We start from the raw sequence: 24,183 nt of genomic DNA, 5'->3' as shown, positions 1-24,183 counted from the left end.
ACTCCTACTGACTGCAGCTGAAGTTGTGGGTGCTCAGCACCTTTGAAAATTAAACTCTTAAGCTTGACTCTGTAGACACTTACATGTGTGCTTAACATTCAGCATGTACATAAGTGTCTGAGGCTCAATTAACATCTGCTAATTCTATCTTGGGTTTTATACCATGCCCAGCAGTCAGTACTTCCCATGTAACATGGAGAAATCCCCATTTTCATGGAGTTTTTTGCTCTTCTCACTTTCTTGGTTTGCTTTGGATATACCTCTAATTTTCACCTCTTCTTCTTGCTAACCCTCCCTGTAACTCATTATTCTGGTTTCTATTTGTGATTTGTATTGACATAACGCTTAATAGTTCTGATTAGGATCCAACTGCACTAGGTACTGTGCAAAAACAGAGTGAAATCCCTTCAATCGACTTCAAGAAGCCCAGGATCCCATGAGACTAGGATCCTTATTGGTTGGTTTCTTATTCAAAGACCAAAATAATAATAAAAATAATTTGTATAAATTTAATGTTTTAGAAATCTCAAACCAAACCATAGATTGAGCTTTAAAACACTAAATAGTTATGCTTTTAAGGATACACTTTTCTGAGATGTAAGCAAGACCCCAGTCTCACATGACGGTATTGCCTCTTGATGATGTGTAAATGACAAAAATACCTTTAGGATCACACCTCAAACGAAACATCTGTGCAACTATTGGACCATTCTAGTGACTGTCCTATTTCTTACTCTAGCAGGGGCAGCCTAAGATTATAAGAGCCCAGCAGAGCTTCCTCTCCTTCAAATTCCACCTCCTAAATTTCCAAGTGAGGAGTCTTCTATCCAGAAGTCCAAGTCTCTATGGGTATGGCTACATGCTACTGGTTAGCATGCTAAAATAGCTGTGTAGATATTGCCACTCAGGCTGGAACTCGGGCTCTCAAGCTGGGGTGGGGATGGATTTGACAGCTTGAGCTCCAGCCTAAATCGCAATGTCTACACGGCTTTTTTTAGCCAGCTACCGCAAGCCCCACCAGCACAAGACATGGACCTGGGCAGGGAAGCTCACTCCCAGTTGCAGTATAGACATACTCGATAGCTCCATCCACCCAGCGGTACGTGTTCTTTTCGGTCTTCGTCCCATAACGTGCTTCACTAGATCACTTCACTGAACATTTGGCCTATGACAGCATCTCACATCTAGCCATTTTCAAAATAATGTAGTTCATGCAACACACCCAGTTGGCGGGGGGCCCTGGGCACGGGCCCGTTGGCCCAGTGACTAATGCGCCACTGGCGTCCAGGTACTAGCCCCCGCCCCCATGAGGATCCCCATCCCGGCGTCAGCAGGCCCTGCAGGGGTTAAGCCCGCGCCGGCTGGGCTCCCGGGGGCGGGGCGGGCGCTCCCGCGTCCCTGACTCGCTTTGCCTGTTGTGAGATGGGAAGCGGCGTGTCCGTGTCCCCCCCACGCGGTGCGGGAGGCATTTGGCCGCCGCTCGCCTCCGTTGCATCGCGCAGCAGCCCGAGCTGCGGGTCCCCAGCGCTGCAGCCCGCATGTCTCAGGAGAGGCCGCCCGCCCCGCCGCCGGGGAACCTTAACGAGCTGCCCGATCAGTCCCCGCTGGTGGGAGCCGCCGTGGCGGAGCTGCGGCGCCGAGCCGAGGCTGACCGCAGCCAGCACTGGCCGCTCGCTCTCACCGACTCCTTCCTGCTCAGGTTCCTGCGAGCCCGAGACTTCGACCTGGCCCTGGCTTGGAAGGTAAGGACGGGCTGGGCCCGGGCCAGCTGGTCTCCCTGGGGCTGCAGCGGCCCTTTCCCTCTGTCACCTGCAGGGAGCCGGAAGCTGCATGCCCCGGCTGCTGTGTGTGATCGCTCCCAGGTGCGTGGGGAAGAGCCGTGCCAGACGCCGGGGCCACCCGGCAATGCCTACTTGTCTGCATCGTGAGCCCTTCTGGTCTGAGGTGCTGGTCTGGCTGTCAAGTGCCTAATAGCTTATGTAGGCACCCTATAAAGTAATGCACAATGATGATAACAGGGACGCTAATCCCTAGTGGGGAAAGGGTGAGACAGCTCATGAAACCACACGCCTGCGTTTTACAGGAGAAATTGGGACCCTTTAAAGTTTCTCAGAGCAACATTAACTTACCTGCATTGCATATGTGTTGCATTTTAGTTAGTATTGCCCAGCAAACCTTCTATTTATATTTCCCAGCTGTAATATTGCCTTAGGCTACAATTTTTCACTTATTAATATATTAGAGAAACAGTATGGCCAACTCTGCATGCTCAAAAGTCATGAGACAAGCCTGCTAAAATCTTTTATATTTTCTATTTTTTTTCTGGGTTTTGAACCTTTGGAGCAGTGGTGGGCAGCCCACGGGCCGCATGCAGTCCATCAGGGCAAGCCGCTGGCCAGGCAACAGGCCATTTGTTTACATTTGCACGGCCGCCTGCAGTTCCCAGTGGCCGCAGTTCACCATTCCTGGCCAATGGGAGCTGCGGGAAGTGGCGGCCAGGCCTGCGCCTGCTCTGGCCCCGCACAGCTCCCGGAAGTGGCCAGCATGTCCAGCAGTGGCTCATGGGGGCATTTGTGGGGGGGCAGGTGGCTCTGTGTGCTGCTCTCACCTGCAGACACCAGCTCCCATTGGCCACAGTTCCCCATTCCTGGCCAAGGAGCTGCGGGGGTGGTTCCTGCAGGCGAAGGCAGCGTGTGGAGATTCCCTGGCCCTCCCCCCCAGGAGCCATTGCCGGATATGCCAGCCACTTCTGGGAGTGGCACAGGGCCAGAGCAGGAAGGGAACCTGCCTGAACCACACTGCACTGCTGGACTGTTAGTGGCCGATCTCCCAGTTTGGCTCCAGGAAGGTTGGCAAACCTATTGTGATCGACTGGTCGATCATGGAGCTTCTGACAGTGGATCTCCAGTCAGTCACTGAGACTGGAAATCCACTGTCAGAGGCTCCATGATTGACCAGTCAATTGGGATCTACTGGTTGGTGACCACTGCCCTCAAGTGTCCAGCCCCTGATCTCCTGGACACTCTCAGTATTCATGGACTTGCTGCTTCTGAAACAGTATAACCCAGCTTACCAGTTCCACTCAGATCACTGTTCCACTTAACTCACCCCATTTAGATATGTTTATAGTGAAATCAAGTAGGCGTTTATTTAACAGGACACAGAAATGAACTGACTATGGGGATCTCTGTAAAATCCTATGCACCCCCTGTGCCCTCTGCCACATCAAGGGGCCCCTGGGTCATAACATGCTCCACAGAATTCCCCCATGGCTATGGACACTCTGGCATCTAGTTTAACCCCTTTGGGAACCACATGGCAGGAAGACAAGGAACACAGACTTAGCAAAGGAATTTCTTAACCACAGTCCCTTTTACTCATAAGAAGCAGTAGAGAGTTACACAAAAGTTCCTCCTCCCCGAAGCCTGAATTCACTCCTCATGTGATTCTGAGGTCTTGTCAGCATTTCAGGCTAGGCAGAGTCCCTCCTGCTTTCTCTCTGTCTCTAGCCAGCAGTTCTTGCATGTGTTGGTGAAGCAGTCCTTCTTAAAAACAGTCTCTATCTACTCTGTCCATGTCCTAGGCTGAGTAACTCCAGCTCCTTCCCCCAGATAGACTTCTGTGTAGTGAGTTTCATTGTTCCATAGTGCTGAGACAGCAGTCGGGAGACAATCCAAACTTGATGGCCCTAGATTGCTCTATGATGGCTTCTCAGTCATAGGGTGGGTCTACACTTAAAACACTGCAGTGGTGCACCTGTAGCACTCAGTGAAGACACGCCTAGTTAATTCACCTTGGTGAGAAGCAGTAGCTATGTCGACAGGGGAAGTCCTCCCATTGACATAGAGCTGTCTGCACCGGGTGTTAGGTCAGTATAACTGTCTCGCTCAGTGGTGTGGATTTTTCACACTCCCAAGTGATGTAGTTATACCGATGTAAGTTTATACCGTAGACCTAGCCATAGACGTTCATTTAGGTGGTGCCAGGAATGCAGCATAATGGCTTGTTAAGGTTAGGCTGTTTTCCCAACGCAATGCAAAAATGATAGTCAACATACACATGGGAGTCATAAATTCAATTCAGGCATATCCCACTCTGTCACACTGGGCATGTCTGAAAATTTGGGCCTAACACATTATGGAAATATTACTAAAGGAAGGATGATCAGCTAAACATTGGCAAGGTAGTGTATTTTTAAAGTAACTGTTTATAATAACTCATTGGAAACTTGGAACAAAAATTGTATACCAATTATTCTTCCATACTCTGTGCTCACTGGCTATTGTAGGGTTGCTCAGGAGTGCTGGGCTGCTGCTATTTTTTTAATTGGAGAAAATCAGGATTGAAGCATTTAATTTTTGGTGGAAAAACCCATATCGAGGATTAGAGATGTTAAAAAATCCAGAGGTGTATCCCATTAAGCCTGACACCAACTATTTCATATGTGGTCCTGCAGAGTTATTACTAAACTTCCTTTTCTTTCGCTCTCAACTCCTTTTCCATTTACTTTGGACCAGAGGTGCACATGATTCTTCTACACTCCTTGTGGTCCATAGCATGGGCTCATCACATGTCTTGTAGTTCCGGTTCTTTTTCTCTTCAGATTTCTCTTGATGGAGTCTTTCCATCATATCCTCAGTCTTTCACATCCTGTCTTGCTATCCTCTTCCTCCTGTGCTTTCCTTGATGGTCACTCTTCTCCCATTCTTATCCCATATCCAGCCCACCTCAAGTGTGTGCTGTCCAGCCTATCTATCACTCCAAGTTTATCTTCCCCTTAATTTCTTCCATATACACTGTGATACAGGGTGCCTGGTGTAGCCCTCACTGGAAATGCCAAGGTCAGGGCAGGCTGCAAAAGGGAGAGCAGACACTCCCAAAACTGATGGTTAACACTAAAGTTAAACTCTTCAACCAGTCACAAACTGTGCTTCTGATCCCCCACACCGGTTATCAAGAAGCAGAAAAAGAAATCACACAGCCCTCTTTATTGCATTTCAGTTCTCTGGCTCCCATTCAGCACCTAGGTGCAGTAAGGTGAGGTTATTTTAAAACCCTGCTCACATATACAAAATGTTCTTCTGACCCCAAAGGGCCAGCCATGTTACCAGGTCAATATGAGTTTCTATCTTACCCAAAATACCATCCTTTAGCATCTAAAACTAAAGATTTATTATAAATAAAAAAGACAGACCCAGAAGAGAGTTTTAAATGGTCAAAGCAATCAGATATGTTAAAAAACTTCAAAGTCCATTCATCAGGTTCTTAGCTGTAATGGTGAGTTTGCTGGCTTGAAAGTCTCTCTGGAACACATCCACAGCTTGGATGGGTCTTTCATTCCTTTGTTCAAAGCTTCAGGGTACATCTATACTACCCGCTGGATCGGCGGGTAGTGTTTGATGTATCAGGGATCGAATTATCGCGTCTCATCTAGACACGACAAATCGATCCCCGAATTGATGCCCATACTCCACCTCAGCAGGAGGAGTAAGCGGGGAGCCGCAGTGGTCGACCCGCCACCGTGAGGATGGCCAGGTAAGTCGAGCTAAGATACTTCGACTTCAGCTACATGAATAGTGTAGCTGAAGATGCGTATCTTAATTCGAACCCTTCCCCCCCCCCCCCCCGCGTTAGTGTAGAGAAGTTACTCCAGAGGTAAGAAGCAGGATTGAAGACAAGAAGCAGGACTGAAGACACAAGATGCAGCCTCCTTTATTTCCTTTGTTCCAAACACAAGCTGCCCAGCACTTGGCATGGAAGCTTTAAAGTTTTCGGTCCATATGCTTTGCTGCTGACTCAGAAGGTATTCTTCCTGGTTCCTTTCAATGGGTTCGTACGTGGCGTGTGAACCACTGGCTGGGGGAGGCTAGCCCCCAGCCCCTCCCCTTCCACCTGAGGCCCCGCCTCTTCCTTGCACCCCAGAACTGAGAGCCCCCCACCACAGCCACTGGTCACCGCCCCAGGCTGGCTAGTGCCCGCAGCCTCCCCCCCACTCCAGTCCTGGAGCACCAGGAGGGAGAGCATGCAGTGGTACCACTGCAGCCTTCCCAGTGCTGGGAGGGAGAGCAGTGTGGCCCCAGCCCCCTGGAGCCCAGGGTGGCACCACTGAAGTGGGGCAATGGGGGTTAAGTGTGGGCGGGGCTATGGCTGGCTGTTTGGGGAGGCACTGCCTCCCCCAGCCTCCCCTACCCGCTGCTCATGAATGGGTTCATTGTTCAGTTGATGTCCCTTAATGGATCATCAAGCAGGCGAGGCAGTGCTGATGTCAATCTATTTAGGGGTGTCATCCAGAAACACAGCACAAGATATACCCTACATATCTATAATTCGTAATACAAAGATGATACAAACATATAACAAAATTATCATACTTGGCAAATTGTAACATTTTCATAGATACCTCACATGGCATATCTGGTCACATTCCTGGAAATTTTATATTGGTTTCAACAATATCATAAATTGTCCCAGATATTCCATACAGCATCATACACACTCTGTCTACACTCTGCTTGCCTGCCATTCTTCACAGTATATTATTTTTTGCTATCTGTATCTTCTTTTCTTCCATTTCCATAAGACCAACCATTTCCAAACCATAGAGCAGGCAAGAACAAACACACACATTGCATACACTTACATTTTAATTTTACTATTACAAAACACCTGAAACAAATTCAGTTAAGCAACCCAGCTGACTCCCAAAACCTTAATCTTGAAATGCTGGTGGAAGTTTATGCCCTGACCATTTAAACACCGACTCCAAAAATAGAAGAGAAGGTAACTGAATCGCTTTCAGTAAAGGATTGCAAGGGGTAAACATGCATGAGTAGGAAAAGGTTAAATCAGTCTAAATGGAATATTGGCAGAGATTTGTCTTCCTTGGGCTGAAGAGAGAAGTCCTTTGACACAGAAAAGATTAAGCACAGTCAGGGCACTGAATATGCAATATGACTTGAATACACAAATAAGGTGCTCCACAGTTCTGGTGCTCCATAAGTAGCACATTCCTACAGTGAGCAATTTAATACACTACACCCCAGTGGTTCTTGCAGCCGCGCTGCCCCGGCAGGAGCTCACAGCCCCTTTCTCCAGAGTGCTGGCAGCACGGTGAGCTGAGGCTGCAGGGGATGGGCCGGGGGCTAGCCTCCCCGGCTGGGAGCTCAAGGGCCAGGCAGGACAGTCCCGCAGACCATATGTGGCCTGCAGGCCAAAGTTTGCCCACCTCTACTCTGTACAGTGCCTGGGCAAACATAGGTACCTTAGACTGCAATCCACAAAGCCAGCATGTTAAGCGTGGAGCTGCCTAAACTAGCCAATGGAAGACACCAACCAGAGCGATGTGTGCTAAGTCCCGCCCCTTCCTCGTGATAGGTGCCTTAGTCTGGGCTGCAGGGAGGCACCTAGATCCGCTTGTGGTCCACGAGCCAGGAGAAGACAGGCGTTCAGCCACTTCAGTTGCACGTGGGACCCAAAAAACCCATCCAGGGTAGAGGATGAATTCCCTCATAACCTTTAGCCTAATTGAGGATCTGTTTCTTCTTACAGCATGTGTTTGCATAGTTTCTACCATAATGGAGGCCTAGTTCTGATTGGTGCCTTTGGCAATATGCTTTCATAATTATTGATCAGGAAAAGTTGAATTCGGTCATTTTTCATTTATTTTCTGTAAATCAATTCTAGGTCAGACACTGAATTCACACTCTCTGTGATTAATCAATAACTTCCTCACTCTTTGACATTCAGAAATCCTGGACTGTATCCCCGGCAGACCTCATGAAGACACTCATGATGAAATGATTGGTTCCACAGACTTTGGATTATGTTTCTGATTAAACTTATTCCACTTACCAAGTTAATTTACATCCATCATCAGTTGCCAAACAGACATACAGTAGCTTATTCAATTAATAAACCAATATCACTATGTATTGAATTGTTTTCCCCCATATAGTAACTGTTCCACAATCCTGAATGATTAGAAGCCATTACATCTATCATGATCATCCCATCTGTTTTTCCTACAAACCAGATGGGAACCTGGTATTTTCAGGTTGCTTAGCCCTCTTATGCCCACATTGACACCTACAGCTCTTTATAGCCAATGTATAGACTCAGTACACCTTCCCTTAGCAGAACAGATATATTCCCTTCAATACTATCAGCAAGTAATCCATGTACATGAGACCCGGAGCCAATTTATACCATGTTAAACTAGACATTTATTTTAAAGATAACAGAGAGCTGTTCTTCAGAGCTTGTTCAACAAGAAGTCCGATTTTGAAGGACTTATTCACATGAGTAATCTTTAAACATGCAAGCAATCCTATGCAACTTCAGTGGAACTACTCAGTAGAACAAGGATTAATTTGCTTGAGCAACGTTTGCAGGATTGAGCCTTAAATGCCTGCTGGAGATAACCCAGAAAGTCCTTTAAAGCTAAGCTTACACTTCAGCTTTAGTAGTTCATTCTCCACAAGTAGTCTCATTAAAATCAATAGGACTGCTTACAAAATAAGATGATAGTCAGTGGGAGTAAAGGTAGTAGAACTGAGTGCTTGGTAATTTTTAGCTATGAGTTGTTACCTTTGGTGGAAATAGATGAAAATTGCATCTGATGCCATCTCATGGCAGGCTGTATCTCGAGATGGTATAATTAATCTTTTTTTTTCTTCTTCACTATCTTTAGTGATTTATAGGCAGATGTTCCAGCCAGGTGTCATTTGACCTCGCTTGTGTGCCATTAACATTGCAGGTACAAATACTGCTGATTTTAAATCACGGCTGCTGTGGCTAAAAGTATGCACTGGCGGGAACAGTTATGCACTGGTAGGGGGATTGACTAGGTGATGGACAGAATTGTTTTTTGCCCACATCTTGGTTCCTACCAGCAGTAGGGTTGCCAGGCATCCGGTTTTCCACTGGAATGCCCAATTGAAAAGGGACTCTGGCAGCTCTGGTTGGCACTGCCAACCAGGCCTTTAAAAATCCAGTCGGCGGGTGCAGGGGGGCCTGGGGCTAAGGCAGGCTCCCTACCTGCCCTAGCTCCATGCGGATCCCAGAAGCGACCGCCAGGTCCCTGCAGCCCTAGACGTATGGACGCGTGGGAATTGCGACCAATGGGAGCTGTGGGGGTGGCACCTTCGGGTGCAAGGGCATCATGTGGCTCTTCCCTGGCCGCCCATGTGTCTAGGGGCTGCAGGGACCCCGAACCATCTCCTGCACCCCAACCCCCTGATCCAGCCCAGAGTCCCCTCCTGTACCCAAACTCCCTCCCAGAGCCCAGACCCCACAACACCTCAACTGCCTGCCCCAGCCCTGTCCTCCACCCCAAATCCCTCATCCCTGGCCCCACCCCAGAGCCCACCCCTTAGCCAGAGGCTGTACCCCCTCCCCTGCACTTCAACCCACTGTCCTAGTCCAGAGCCCCTTCCTTACCCCAAACCCCTCATCCCCGGCCCTGTACCAGAGTCCATACCCCCAGCCAGAGCCTGCACCCTCTCCTACACTCCAAACCTCTTGGCCCTAGCTTGGAGTCCCCTCCTGCACCCCCAGCTGGAGTCCTCACCCACAGCACAACCCCGTGCCCTAGCCTGGAGCCCTCTCCTGCACACTGAACCCCTCATTTCTGGCCCCACCTAGAGCCCGCACCCCCAGCCCAGAGCCCTCTCCCCCACCCCAACCTCCTGCCCCAGCCTGGTGAAAGTGAGTGAGAGTGGGGGAAAGCGAGCGAAGGAGGAAGGGGGAATGGAGCAAGTGGGGATAGGGCTGTGGGGCAAGTGTGTTCAGTCTTGTGCAATTCAAAAGTTGGCAACCCTAACCAGCAGCACCTTGTTTTTCCAAGTTTGATTCTCTCACAAGCAGAATCCACTAGCTATGTACAGTGGTTTTCTTTCAATAGAATACTTAATTATTGAAAATGTGTGCACAACTCCTAATGGAGGAAAAGGGCAGAAATGAAAACTAGATTTTTGTGATGTATTTTGTTTTTTTCAAAGTAAATGTTTTGCTGCTGATTCAGCTTCTATGTATGAGGGACAACAGAAAAAATACATAGTGTTGCCAGTTCATGCTGTCTGGTTATGCAATCCTGAACACTTTGTGCCAGTCAGTGTTGTTTGTAAGGGGGCAAACATGAAGTAAAATAATATAAAGTTCTGGACTGCTGTTTACCAGCACAGTGAACTTCTAATCACATTACTCTATCAATTACCAATACCTTCTATTCTTGCATACCAAGAACATTAAAAAACACCCCTCAGAAAACTTTCTAAATATTATTAGCCTAGGCTAAGAGCTAATTTATATACTTAATTAAAACTCTTAACAGGTAACACTGGGTTGATTGTGAATTGTTTGGTTAAGGAATGATAATTTACCACCTTTTATACAGTGTTCAAGAAAGATGGGGCTCTAGCCTGGTTGAAGTCTTAAGCCACTACTAAATAAATCATTATAGGGTATGTTAAGAGTGGAGATGTAAATGACTGGAAATCTCAGTATATCTCTCCATCTCTTCCTATCTGTTTTACAAGTAGAAAGCTGACACATGTTGGGTCTCTTCAACTAGCTTCCTTCTAGACAATTTATTTAAGACACCCTTCAAATAGCCCACAACTTTATGCAAGGAGAGTAGGGAAAATATGCTGCAAAAATACACTGTTTGTTTAAAAAGCCAAGAGCAACTTGAAAGTAGAGGAATGGGTAAGAGGTCAGTAGTCACAGTAAATATCTATCCTTAGCTTGTCACGTGATAACAGAAGAAGAGGATTAGATTTCACTTTGACTCTTTCATAGTCTGCAATTCAAGACCCTGGAAAAACTGGTTAGAACAGAAGGAGCCTTGCATGGAAGTGAGAAGTTGGAAAGCTGATACTTTGTTCTATTTTATTAGTTATTAGAATTGGTAACTATTTATTCCTAGCTATGTTACTTGGGCTCTTGAAAAATGGGGTAGCTAGAGCGATCTAGTAGCTTCAGTCACAATGTTACCTTGCTACGGAAAAATTTTTTGTCTTTGAAAATGTTCTGATGATTAGATTTGTCTCGCTAGTCTGAGAGCACTAATAACAAAATTAAAAAATAGTAATAATTATGTAAGACCCTATCCTTGCTACCATTCGGATTTAAGGCTGGCTATTGTTTTTCTTCATTTATTTGCGAAAGTAGGCCCCTGACTTAGGCTTCTAAACTGAGATTTTCAAAGGAGCCTAAGTTCTGGGGGTTTATTTTTTTTGAAAATCGTAACCAAAAGTTTAAGTTACTTGGTTAAGATCCCCAATCAATTTAATGACACAGCCAGAGGTAGAACTCTCAACTCCTAGAGTAACCAGAAGCAGATACTGGTTGTCTTATTCAAAGGAAGCTTTTCTTCTGCTCTCCAGAAGCCTGTCTTCTTTTCCTGCTCATCTTTTCACAGTATCAGAAATAAAGTGAGGGAAGTGGTGGTATTCGGTAAAACCACAGGCTCCTCTGTACAGCAGAGCTATTCTCTTAATGGCAAGTAAAGTTCAGATTTTCAAGCAGGTGAATTTTATTATAATGAATTCTTTTATTCTAAGGGAAAATATCTGATCAAATTTGGAAATCGGAACTACTGCACCATCAGTTTAATTCTCTAAAGGAAATCATGAAATTATGGATAATTCCATTTTCTCCAGCAGGATCTAACCTCAAAAGGCAGCACTTTTTAGCTAAGTAACTCTTCTTCAGAACTACAGCATATCACTTCTCCGCATAGCTCTTTTGCATCCTTCAACAGTTCCAGTGTATAATGCTGCCCAAATCTGTTTTGCCTCCATCTGAACAACAGTATTTACGTTCCTCACAACAGACATGATCTCTATTGTTTTGGCAATGTCAGACCTCCATTATTTCCACTCTCAAAATGCATGTGACTTACAGGCAATCAGAAAGAGAGAGAGAGACACCTCCATTGCATCGTTATTTGATGCTCTTTGTTGCCATGTAGGCATTGAGCTTCCATCATTTCTCGTGGTTATGTCAAGGGCAACTAAAAGTTACACGTGGCTTTGAGCATATTGAATTTGTGTAAGACGTGCCCTAAAAGGAATGGTAATGTATTTAGGGTGTCGCCCATTTTCAGATCCTATATTTTTTTTGTTGCTGCATAGGGTACTTTTAACTCCATATGTGCTAGCAAGTGTGACAAATAAGATATGTGCTTGTTAGATAAAATGGAATTGGTTCTGTTGCTTGAACAACCAGTAGTGAAATTGTAACTGACACAACAAGAAAGGAATGAGTTAGTAGACATGTTGTAAACAAGCATAAGTGGGGAACTGAGTTAGGTACCAAACCTGAAGCAGACTTCTGTAAATCTTCACATAGAGAAATAATGGAAAATTACTTTCAGATGAGCATTGTATTGCATATAGAATGGAAATGTACCAGAGCCAGGAATCATCTTGCAGGTGTACAGGAAATGACCCTTATGTCTTTGAAAATGTGCTGTGGATGTGCCAGTGGTGACATCTCTTATGACGGTACAATGATCAGTCCAGTAGAATTATCAATAAGTTTGTGTCCAATAAGATGGCTTCATACCTTTTTGTTTGGGAATTCCTCTTACGAGCCGTGTAAGTCTTTCCTTAGTTCAACATGCCCCTGTATTAGCCTGACACAGCATCAAGTTAAATAATACTAAGGAGGATTCCGTTTAGAAGCCCATTTCTATTTATTTTGTGTAGTAAAATATCTTATTGCCAGTATTTTCTATCTACCACCTGGCACTGAATGGTGATTACATTCCATTAACAAATTGATTGGGGTCGAAATTCACTGTAATAACTCAGGGCAGAGAGAGACCTAGGCATCATTGTGGATCACTCAATGGAAGCTTCTGTTCAAATTACATTGGCAGAGGTCCCTATCTCCCCCCTTCCAAAAAAAAAAGGGGGGGGGGTGTTGATTGCCTGATATTTCATCTAACGGGCAGTTAGGCAACTATTTTAGATTTTGTTGCTTCTTCCTCTGAAACATCTGGTCCTGGCCAGCCACTGTCAGAAATAATTCTGCTCTATGGTGTGATCCAGTCTCGCAGTCTCCCTGCTCCTAAAATTCATTTGTTGAAAGTAAAAATAAAATAAGGAAGCATTGGAATGATGGAAGTTCTAACATGTTAATTCTGTGACTTGGACCCATCTGTCCAAGACGCCTTTTTTTTTTTGCCTTTTGACTGGATTTTGCTTCCCATTTCTACTGATATTCATCTGACAAGAATGCTTCTTTTGTCCCCAGTTATTGAAGAACTATCACAAGTGGAGAGCTGAGTGCCCAGAATTAAGTGCAAATTTACAGCCTTTCTCTATTCTCAATCTCCTGCATGCTGGTTACCATGGAGTCCTGAGATCAAGGGACCCAGGTGGCAGCAAAGTTCTTATTTATAGAATTGGTAAGTAACAACTCTTCTCTATGGCCTAGGCCTTGCCTACACATTGTTTTGTGTATTGGTATAACTCTCTTGGGTAGGGGTGTGATTTTTCTTTCAAAATAATTAAACAGTGCAATCCCTTAAGCTGGTATATTTTATTTCCCTCCTCTGTGGATATAGGTGTGCTAGTAAAGCACCACCTTCATACTATATAATGTGCCCACACCAGAAGGGGGGCGGTATATTTGTTTTAACTATTCCAGGTTAGATTGGTACAATATTTGTGTGTAGACCAGTGCTTATTCATACTGGCTGGATGTGAAAACAATGTTCGTCTGAATTAAGTGCCAACTTCTGTGGCAAGGGCTAGAGACATGTTAAGGTTCAGCATTAATGTGGGGTACATGCATGTGGGTATTTGGATGCCTATTTAAGAGTCCAACTGAGAGACACCCAAAGGATTTTCAAAACTGTTTGGCCACACCCAAGTTACCTGAATGCTCTGTATGAGGAACTGTCTGAGGCCATGTGATCTGGTGGGTGGGTTCCCAAATTGTACTTTCAGAAGGTGCTCTAAAGTTATTCAGTGACATAGCTAAGCCAGGAGGTGCAAGTTAATGTCCTCCAACAGCAAAGCCTTGTTGACCACTTTGTGCACCCTTAAAATAACATACAGATTAAGAACCCTCACATACCCTTTGAGAGCTATACAGAGGAAACAAACAGGATTTTTTGAGGGCTGTCCAGATTAATGTATATTGCAGAGAGGTACTCAGATGGGAGACTGAACTCCTGAAGCACTTGATTAAGTGAAAACTCTAGTGATAGCCTTAAACCTCTTTAATTTTTCACTATTTACCTGTGAATATCTATCACATTTAACATAGCTGGATAAAATAGTGTTCATTTGCTGCTGCTGGTGTGTGTGGGTGTGTGTGTGTGTGTGAAATAGCTGTCTGCCAACTTAATTATTGTATTTAGCACCCCAGCATTATTATTTATTTCTATTACAGTGGTTCCTAGAAAACCCTGACAAAGATCAGCTCCGAACTGTGCTAGGTGCTAGAGACAAGTAACACAAACCTTATCTTCACTAGGAAAAAAAGTGTATTTTAATGTGTGAGCTAAAATGTGTTCAAATATTAGTGTAGACAAGGCAATTTCTCATTTTAACACATATTGGTTGAGGTAAATCCTAGCTATTGTACTGTGGAGCTTCAGCCAGTGACTTTCCAATTTAATTACTACTGTCACTGCCAAACCTAGAGGATTCTTGAAGCAAACATTGCAAGATTCTTTTCCGAAAACTTCTCGGCAGGTTCCCTACTGGTAGTAGAAATGAATTGCAGAGAGTGGAATGATCATGCAGGGTAGAAGAGGAGCCAGAGGGTTGTAGAGTAAGTAGCTTCTGCACTGACAAAATGACTTATTACAGAACAGGAGAGAGCTTGAAGGAGGAAAAGGAGATGACTTCATATTGCTGTTTACTTATTTTGTATTTGAGGAGTGCATTTGAAACAGTAGCCAGTGGTATGTTTAGAGAGTATCTGTGTGGTAATGCACTACAGTCTATTTGTTCTTCAGGACAATGGGACCCAAAGATGTTTACAGCATATGATGTGTTTCGTGTAAGTCTTATCACATCAGAGCTTATTGTAAAAGAGAGAGAGACACAACGGAATGGAGTCAAGGCTATTTTTGATCTTCAAGGGTGGCGATTTGCTCATGCATTTCAAATCAGTCCAACAGTGGCCAAGAGGATTGCTGCCGTGCTCACAGTAGGTTTGATGCTTAATTTTAGTTTCTTTATTGTAATAGCCAAAATGTTTCTACTCTAAATTATGGCACCCTTTCCCTTTGTGTAGGGCCTTGCCATTGTAACACAGCTTGAAAGAACAAAACAGTGCTATTTAGAGCTATTAGAAGTGAGACACACTTAAGCAATTTAAACCTACACTTTATTTGATTTGCCTTCACTTTGTTATAATCAAGCAGTGAATATCGTCCAGATTCTAGTTACATATTTAAAAAGTCAGTAAACTCCCATAAGAACTCAATAATAATAAAGCCAATAGCTAATATTCCATAGAGCCAACTAGATAATGTCTGGCTTCGGACTAGCAAGGGTTTGGGTTTGAGGTGGAATAAGAGTTAGGTCATTGATCTTTTGGTGCAGCAATCTCAGCTTTTTCTCATAATATTTCTATCTGAGAATTTCATAAAACCAAGCATCACAGAGTATCTGCCATATTAAATAGGGGAATTCTCACATGGTTGGTTACTCTTATGGTGATTCTGCCATCTTGGGCAAAATCGCACTAGAATGGCTGTTCTTGTGAGATATTTCAGCTACATCCGAACCAGTAAACAGGTCCCTGGTAACTTTAGAACTTGTTTTGGGGGTGGGGAAAGAGGGTGCCTGGTTTAAATTTAGGGATTTGGATCTAGTACCCCCACACAAGAAATTCTTTGGATCTGAGGTATCTGCTTTCGGATTTACCCTTTGTTTTTCAAACATTTAAAAGTACTGCAAATAAGGCAGCAGAGAAAATAAATCAAAACTATAAATTGTGAGTAGTGCTGCTTAAAATTTATAAACTTATTTATTGCAATTCTCTATCTATTCCTCTCATCATTTTCTAAGTTGGGTTAACATTTTTCAGACAGAGGTTTCTTCTTCTCTTGCTTGGCAGTTCAGGCAATTCAGGTCCCTTTTTGTCACTGTGACATTTTAAAGCAACACCTTGGCTTTTAAAAAGTTAATTTCCTAAATCCATATTTAGGAACGTTTAGATTTAGGAGCCTAACTTTTCAGTTCCTATTTTTTTTTAAACTTTACTGTTATATCTCTTGTAAAAATATGATCTTGCACTGCATGAACAAATATGAGGATGCAGAGAGAGGTTAATTGCAATGTAGAAAGGGGAAAATAGCATCAAAATAAAACCGTTGCCTCTTTTTGACCCAAGCAGTTAGTCCAGTTTCAGCATGCTGGGGATGTTCCAGTTGGAAGCAAAAATTGATAGTCTGGTATTTGTTGCAAACTTGTTTATTTACCAGGAATCTACAAAGTCCTGCCTCTCTGGACACAGAAAGAACTAAGAAAAAGACAAGTGATTTCTTAGCTTCCAGTCCCAAGCCTTATTAGCTAGCAGACCCAAAAGCTCTCTCTAGCTTTTCCCAGGATAAACACTGCTCCCAGGCTACTGCTTGGTTTTCTTAGGCTTTGTGTACACTAGCACTTTTGTCAGTAAAACTTTTGTCAGTCAGGTGGAAAAGAAATCCACCCCGACCGACAAAAATACCAATGTGGACAGTGCTATGTCTTTGGGAGATGCTCTCCTGCTGACATAGCTACTGCTACTCATTAGAGGTGGTTTAATTATGCCAGTAGGAGGGCTCTGTCCTGCCAGCTTAGAGCGACTGACTGCATGGGACTACGCAGTACAGCTGTGCCACTTTAAGGTCCGTAGTGTAGACGTAGCCTTAGTCTTTTGCGTCAGGCTCTCTCTCTGTTCTTATCGGTTTTCATTTTATGTGTATTATCTAACCCACCCATCCACCCACCTGGTTACAATACCTGTGGTGCTAGTTTCTGGGCAGATTCTGTTAGGCTTGGTTTAAAATAGCTGTAAGAAACACTTCAAGTGAACGATGTGTTCACACATCAGCATGTAGGAGGATTTAACCAACTCATACAAGGTTTATCCCAGCTCACAACAACAGTAGTTATGGGTTTAATCATGCCAGATACTGAGAACTCTGACCTGATCCAGCAAAGCACCTATGCTTGCGCTTAACTTTAAGCAAGAGTGTAGTTCTGTTGATTACTCCAATGCTTAAAGTTGAGCATGTGCTTAAATGCTTTGTTGGATCAGGTCAGAGTGCTCAGCACCTGGCAGGATCGAGCCCCAAGAGCAAAGAGTTCTGAAGAGCATTTAATTGTTATGGACTACAGCCTAATCTGAACTGTGCAGTGCCCATAGCTGTGGATCTTGAAAAATCTTACCACAGATATGGGCAAAAGCAGATTTATTTATTTATTTTGGTGAGATTACATAGCAGCGCTCATTGCATACATTTTGCAAGATTAGAAACTGATGCTTAAAGTTTTTATCCCACTGTTTTAAAAAGTTCCTAAAAACAGTTACATTTAGCAAGCTATTTTTTAATTCAGATAAGAGCCCATCAATCTGGCCCTACCCAACATGATAAGAAAAGAAAGGCTAGTGTGATATTAATGGAAAAAACATTTATGATCAGTATCTCCAGTTCACATCTGGAAGAAGTCTAGTCAGCAGAGCTGTAGCAATGAAATGGGGCATGAATGGAGACTCTTCTCCCTCTAGTGCATACAGTTGTGTTTCTGAGTGCGGGACATTTTTCCTTTTAGCCTCTGAAGCTATGGCACTTGTCTAATGAATTTTCAATCCAAGTAACATTTGATAATCTATAGCAGTTGTAATTTTTTTTTCAGTTCCCCAAGAGTAAAAAAAAGTTTCATCATAAGGCTGACCCTATATTCCCAACTCAGGCAAAATTCCCACTGACTCCAGGTTTTGGCCCTAAATTACAAACCTTATGCATTTAGTTTTCTGTACATAATGACATATTTATTTTTCTCTCTCTTTTTTTTTTTTTTACAATGCTTTTTATAGAAAAGCGTTTGTTCAAAATATAAAAAACTGTACTTAGGGCATAAGTTTGGACTATTTTAAAAATAAGCTCTTTTGCAAGCTCAAGTCTGTTTTTGGCTGATCTTCCCCTCACCGCCAACAGATTAGCTTTCAGTACCCTCTTTGAGAATCTACCACTTGAATTGCCAATTGAAAGTCCTGCCTGACTGGCTGTTGTGTAACTTTGTAGCTCAATCCCTGTTGCACAGAACTAGACGCCTGCGGCAAGACAGAATCTAATCCTAAAACAAATGCTTTCTGGGCATTACCTCTGTGCATAGGTTTTGTGTTCAGCCTGTATCCACAGTTATGCATTCCTTTGTAATGAAATGACTCCTCTTAATACAAAGAGAGGAACATATGTAGATATATTTTCTTATGTTTAGTGTCAATGAAATGTAAACAGTAAATACTCCAAAGTGCAGGAATGTCTTCACTGTCTAGAAAGCCAGGACAAGAGGACTGCCTTAACCTGTGTTCAAAACACTTCTCACAGACTTCCCCACAAGAATACAATCATGCCAGTGATGATTTCTTTTTTTTATGTTTGCAGGATTCCTTTCCACTAAAAGTTCGTGGCATCCACTTGATTAATGAGCCTTTATTCTTCCACCCGGTCTTTGCTCTAATTAAGCCCTTTCTCACTGACAAAATAAAGGAACGGGTGAGTGAACATAAATACATATTTCTTTTCTTCTACAATAACAACTTCCATTTGGATCTTGGTCCTGCAGTGCCTGAGCATTGAGTAGGATAAATCAGTTTTATATTTCCCATTTCTATAGAACTTTCACTAGGGGACTCTTTAAGCACTGTACAGATATTAATGATTTCAGAATTACAACACACTGGTGAGGTTGGTCTTACCACCATTTTTACAGATAAGGAAAACTGGAGTACCAAGAGGTTAAATCAGTTGCCCAGTGTCAGACACCAAGTCTGCATACAGCTGAGCATAAAACCCAGGTCTCCTGACTTTGCTTCAAATGATAATTATTACTCAGTGGGAACTGATACGGCTCCTCTCCAACATAATGGAAGACACTGGTCTTGCTCCAAAGAGCCTAAGCTGTAACCTGAACACAGACTTATGGGTCAGGCCAAAGGTTCAAATTTCAACTGACGCAAAGTTGTTTTTTTTTAAATAGTTTTTGAGTGACTTTAAGTGAATTCATAGTTGTTTGTTTGTTTAACTTAAAATCCCTGTTATTTGGATGTAGCGGCACATCAAGAATTCCAGCAGGATTGCTCTTGCATGGCAAGCAGCTGTGTGGCAATGATTCCAGGCAAAGTAGGTAGGAGTGACTCTGATTAATGGCTGGACTAGGCTGAAGAAGGGAAGAAAAGAGTGAATGAGAGAATAGAGAAAACTTCAAAGCTGATGAAGTGGAACAAAAGCAGCTAGGGGTCAATAGTTAGGGCCAGGCCAGGGATTGTGGGAAGTGACTAGCTGGACTGGCTTCCCATTAGCTTCAAGAGGAGGCATTGCTTTTTCACTCTTTCTCCCTCAGATCTTGCTCAAGAAGCCCTGAGCACAAAGGCACTTAATCACGTGTTCATTTTATTGTGCTTTGATACAGTAAATCTTTGTGTCATACATATTTGCAGAAAAGCCTGTTTGAATGTTAAGAACTAGAGACTGGAAATTAAACAAGCATTTGGCGGGAAATAGTGCATGAGACTTCAAAACAGCTGTAATAAGGTACTGGAGAAACAACAACAAAGCTGTTCTTCTGATATTCTTAGAAGTACAGGCTCTGCATCTGATGTTTCTAACCACAGAAAAAGCCTTTGAGATGGTTGAGATATTTACCTCTTTTAGAAATGTCATCAAGTCCAGCCCCCTGTGTTGACACAGGACTAAGTAAACCTAGACAATCTCTGACAGGTGTTTGCCAAACCTGTTATTAAAAACCTCAAATAATGGTTTTTAATAACATTCCTCAACCTCAACCTCCCTTGGAAGCCTATTCCAGAGGGCAACTACCCTTGTAGTTAAAGTTTTCCCTAACATCTAACCTAAATCTTCCTTGCTGCAGATTAAGCCCATTACCTTTTGTCCTACCTTCAGTGGACATGGAGAACAATTCACTGTCCTTTTTATAACAGCCCTTAAACATATTGAATGGGAAGTGAGAGGGCACAGTACCTTGCATGATCAGACCCTTAGGGCTGGTCTAAGCACAGCATAGATGGGGTATACAATGCACCCCCTAACTGAAATAGTTAAGTCATGTAAACTATGCCTTGGTTTCTACATTTTCAGCAGCATGAAACACACGTTGCATTTCATCCTGAACTAAGCAGCAAATAGCAGTGAGTTTGGGAGCTTTAGGAGAGTATAGTGAAGCTTATTTGCACAGTGTGAATGTGCATTAAAAGTAGTGAAGATACAGTGTGTTAGTGAAATCTAGCTTGTGATTCAGGTCTCACACCTGAGGTTCTTGCCTTTCCAATGTCTTCACAAACCGCTCTGGGATTCAGATGGAAGTAAATGTGTATGTGTGTATTATGAAAACTGGAAAGCCATTTTGAAACAGCTTTTCTCGTTTCAGGTGTATATGCATGGGAGTAATTACATACAGAGTCTGACGCAGCACTTCCCAGCTGGCATTCTCCCACAGGAATATGGTGGAGAGGATGTCTCCATTGAAGACCTTTCCCAAGAATGGACTGACTTCATAATGGCATCTGCAGATTACCTTCAGAGTATTTCTCTGGTTTTCCAGTGAAGCAACCATATTAAAAAGTAACAGCTCGGTATTGAGGCAATTCATTAAAACAGAGAGCTGCAGTTAATTCCTGGTATTATGACTGCAAGCAGAATGAACTTCAATCAGAAATTTTTCATTTAGTTTTGACATTACTTTAAAGGGACCAGTGTAAAACTTCTGGTAGATCATTGTTGAGGGAAGAAATGCCCCATTTGCTGCATTTTTATATTTGCTTGAAGAGGCGATCAGGTAGTAGTTGCATCTTGGAACTAAAGGAGAGATTCACGAGTTTGATATTTAGAGGGATAATATGCAATACTGTTTGTAACAGATTATATATGTGCCCAAAGGCTGGATAGTAATGCATGTAGGATACTGCAGAGAACAATACTCCACTAGATATGTCCTCATGAGGACTCAATACAAACTATATGCTCAACTCTTGCATTGTAGCAGCTCAAGTTGATGAACTGACATAAAGAGCCAAATAATTTTGAGAGTTGCAGGGCAAGTCTTATTTGGAGTTACAGTCGTTTGGCTTGGAAGCACGTTTGTACAAAGTAGTGATTTTCTTAGGCCTAATGTTAGCAGGGAATGGGGCTGGTCTTTGGATTGATTCTCAGGGAAATGGATTTCCAATCAATTCGCGAAGCTGAGCTTGCACTTTGGATGAAAACCGCTCAGCAGTGGTGGAACATTGCTGTGCCAGATGCTGCTATGAGCAGCAAATATCCATGTGGGCATTTAAGATCGTAAGCTGCTAACATTGTATGTAAAGGGACATTCAACTTGGAAACTATTAAAAGATAATGTGAATCACAAAGAGGAGAGGGGTAAATGGATTAACTTAACTTTGAAGAATGATTTTCCTTCCCCTGGCAACAGATGTTCTGTTTAGATAAGTTACAAGGCAGCTCCTGTGAGGTGCCAAGCACCCTTAACTCCTACTGAAGTCCTGTAGAAGTAAAGGGTGCTTAGCAATGCCCAGGACTGGGCTCTTTGTTTGAGGGGAAGAAAGAAGGTCTTGCTTCATGACTTGACCATAGAAATAAACTTGTCATGTGGTTTCCGTATTCTCACTGAATACTGCTGCTGTGAGATGCTAAGCACCTTCCTTTTTATTCCAAGAGGTGCTAAAGGTATTTAACATCTCCTATGCCTGGGCATTTTGCTAGGCACTGGCAGAAAAAATTTTCTTACAAGTATTCAATTTTGACCCTGATACATCTTTAGTCATTACAGGCAATTGAAAACTTTCCCGGTGTCTTTACTAAAAGGAGTTCCTAAAGGGACACAACTAGATACATGTTATATCTTCTAACAAAATGATATATTGTTCTTACCTGTGTTATAGAGCACTAACATAGATTATTTAAACTGAAAGGATTTAAACAATGAATGTATTTTGATTTTGTTTGTTTTTTAGCAGATTAACTTCCTAGCTCGTATTTCTTATGGTTTTTGGCAAGGCAGGAATTGTTTGACATTAAACATTGTATTAAACAGCTCTTAATGATTCCTTATGGACCCTAATGTTAAAGCATTTATAAGAACAATGTCTTTTGTAAAGTTGACTCAAATGTTTATTTTGCTTCTCCTGGAATCATCAGTAGATTTGATAATTATATAAACTTGCTATTTAAAATGAAGAGGAAGGGAGAAACTAAGAGTACCATATTAACATATCAGTAAAGTCTTCTGTAAGATTAGATAATCAATGGTACTGCTCAGGACGCTTCAGCAGCAGCAAGAGTGCTCTTAAAAGGTAGTTGTGGTGTTGTCAATGCCAATGAACAGAATTATTTTAAAACTACAAAGCCAACATGGAAATAAGAATCTTTGTTTCCTCACCCCCAGTGCACAATTTTTCTTGTTCTCCTGAACACCTTTAATCTATAGTTGATAAGTTTTAAAACATCTTAACCTTCAAATTGTGATCAAAAGAATTTTTCATTATACTTTCTTGTCAGAGATTCAGCTTGCGGCCTGATATGATGATATCCTCAGAGAAAGGAACTTTTGAAAGATATTTCTTCTTGTTTATAGGCAAATAGAATAATGACCATACCTGGCAACTTGTACAGTGCACAGCTACACTACGCTACACGACTCAAATTCTAAACTACTGGGAAAAAATGTTTTTCTAATGAGAATTGGAAGCTGATGCTCTTTAGAATATCGCTTTAATTTTAGATCTTTGGAAAGCAACTCCATCAAGAAATTGTTTGAATTAACTGAAAATGTAGCGATTTCCTATGAAAACAAAACTTGGTATTGTAGCTATTTTACCTGGCAGAAACAAAATCTATTCTCAATGATAAATATTCAGCCCTGCATACTTCATTTGGGTCACATGCCTGTAAATGAAAGTAAAATTTGGCTTTAAAAGGTGCTGGGCTTTGGTTTGGTTTAACACTAGAGGCTGAACTAAAATTGTAACCATTCAGTTAAAAAAACCCACCCCCAACTCTTGTTAAATGGTATTGCGAATGCATTACAGGTATTGGCACATCTACTGTGGTGCAGGTGTGATTTACTTTTCTCATGGGACTCTTATTTGGTTTTTAATGGTTACACCTATTGTATCACAACAGAGTGAACTGTACTTAGGAGTAATTTGATTTGGGTCTTACCTCACCATTGAGTTTTGTAAGATGGGTGGAAGGGCTATTATTTTACACCCAAGAAGGAAGAGGAGGAACTTTGAATTGCCAAGTACACATATCTTCTTCCACTGTGATTGAAGCAGGAGTGCCTCTTTAAAATACCAGCTTTCTATAAAATGCTGATGCACATATAATTTGCTACTGACTGTCAGCATACTGTAATGTAAACTGTTTTTATAATTTTGTACATGTTATAATACCTTTTGTATTAAAAAAGAATTAAACTTAATATAACATTCTAGGTGGATCATGCAGTCTCATTTGTCTGTCTTAACTTTTTATTAAGAAAAAATTACAATTAAAGATTAACATACTATGCTAAACATTACTTATTATTTATTCAGGATCAGGTTAATATTGAAAGAACCTGGCTAAAGATTCTGGCTGAGTATGCCAGAATGGGTGACCAAATTTCTGAATCCTCTTTTTTAGGCTTCTCTTACGTACATACTTCGTGTGAAAGCATTTGCATTATAAAGACTGTCAGTATTTTGCAATACCACATTTCCAGAAGAGAAGTCACACTTTTCCAGTAATGTTCAATACAAAGTCTTGCTGCTAACAGTAAAAAAGGAAATTAATTTGTTGCTCTGTTTGAAATGTAGAGCCTCTCCTGGAGCATTAAGGAAGCAGGTAAACTCTGGGAAGCTGGCAGTAATTATTATGGAATAGCGTAAGCATTCCTTTCCCAAGTAGCTTCTCTTTCTAGCTAGTGCTTGCAATGTTAACAACAA

General features: G+C 42.5%; 1 protein-coding gene across 1 annotated transcript; it reads left to right on the top strand.

Moving 5' to 3' along the window:
• Positions 1-1,320: 1,320 nt before the first annotated feature.
• On the top strand, positions 1,321-23,694 carry TTPA (alpha tocopherol transfer protein). The gene is made up of 5 exons (XM_039527456.1): positions 1,321-1,742; positions 13,261-13,414; positions 14,978-15,171; positions 18,623-18,733; positions 20,625-23,694. Exons 1-5 carry the CDS (start codon positions 1,539-1,541, stop codon positions 20,799-20,801), a joined length of 840 nt encoding a protein of 279 aa, XP_039383390.1. The 5' UTR covers positions 1,321-1,538; the 3' UTR covers positions 20,802-23,694.
• The last annotated feature ends 489 nt before the right edge of the window (positions 23,695-24,183 follow it).

This window comes from Mauremys reevesii, linkage group 2 (genome assembly GCF_016161935.1).
Source record: "Mauremys reevesii isolate NIE-2019 linkage group 2, ASM1616193v1, whole genome shotgun sequence".
Classification (NCBI taxonomy): Eukaryota; Metazoa; Chordata; order Testudines; family Geoemydidae; genus Mauremys; species Mauremys reevesii.
The sequence above is the reverse complement of the archived record's forward strand: the minus strand, read 5'-3'. Positions and strand labels throughout refer to the sequence as shown.

What these genes read in the sequence shown, in the direction of transcription:
- TTPA (XM_039527456.1), top strand. Translation starts at nt 1,539, where the DNA reads ATGTCTCAGGAGAGGCCGCCCGCCCCGCCGCCGGGGAACCTTAACGAG. An exon ending in ACCTGGCCCTGGCTTGGAAG is followed by an intron (nt 1,743 to 13,260) that starts GTAAGGACGGGC and finishes TTTTGTCCCCAG; the next exon opens with TTATTGAAGAACTATCACAA. An exon ending in GGATTGCTGCCGTGCTCACA is followed by an intron (nt 15,172 to 18,622) that starts GTAGGTTTGATG and finishes TTATGTTTGCAG; the next exon opens with GATTCCTTTCCACTAAAAGT.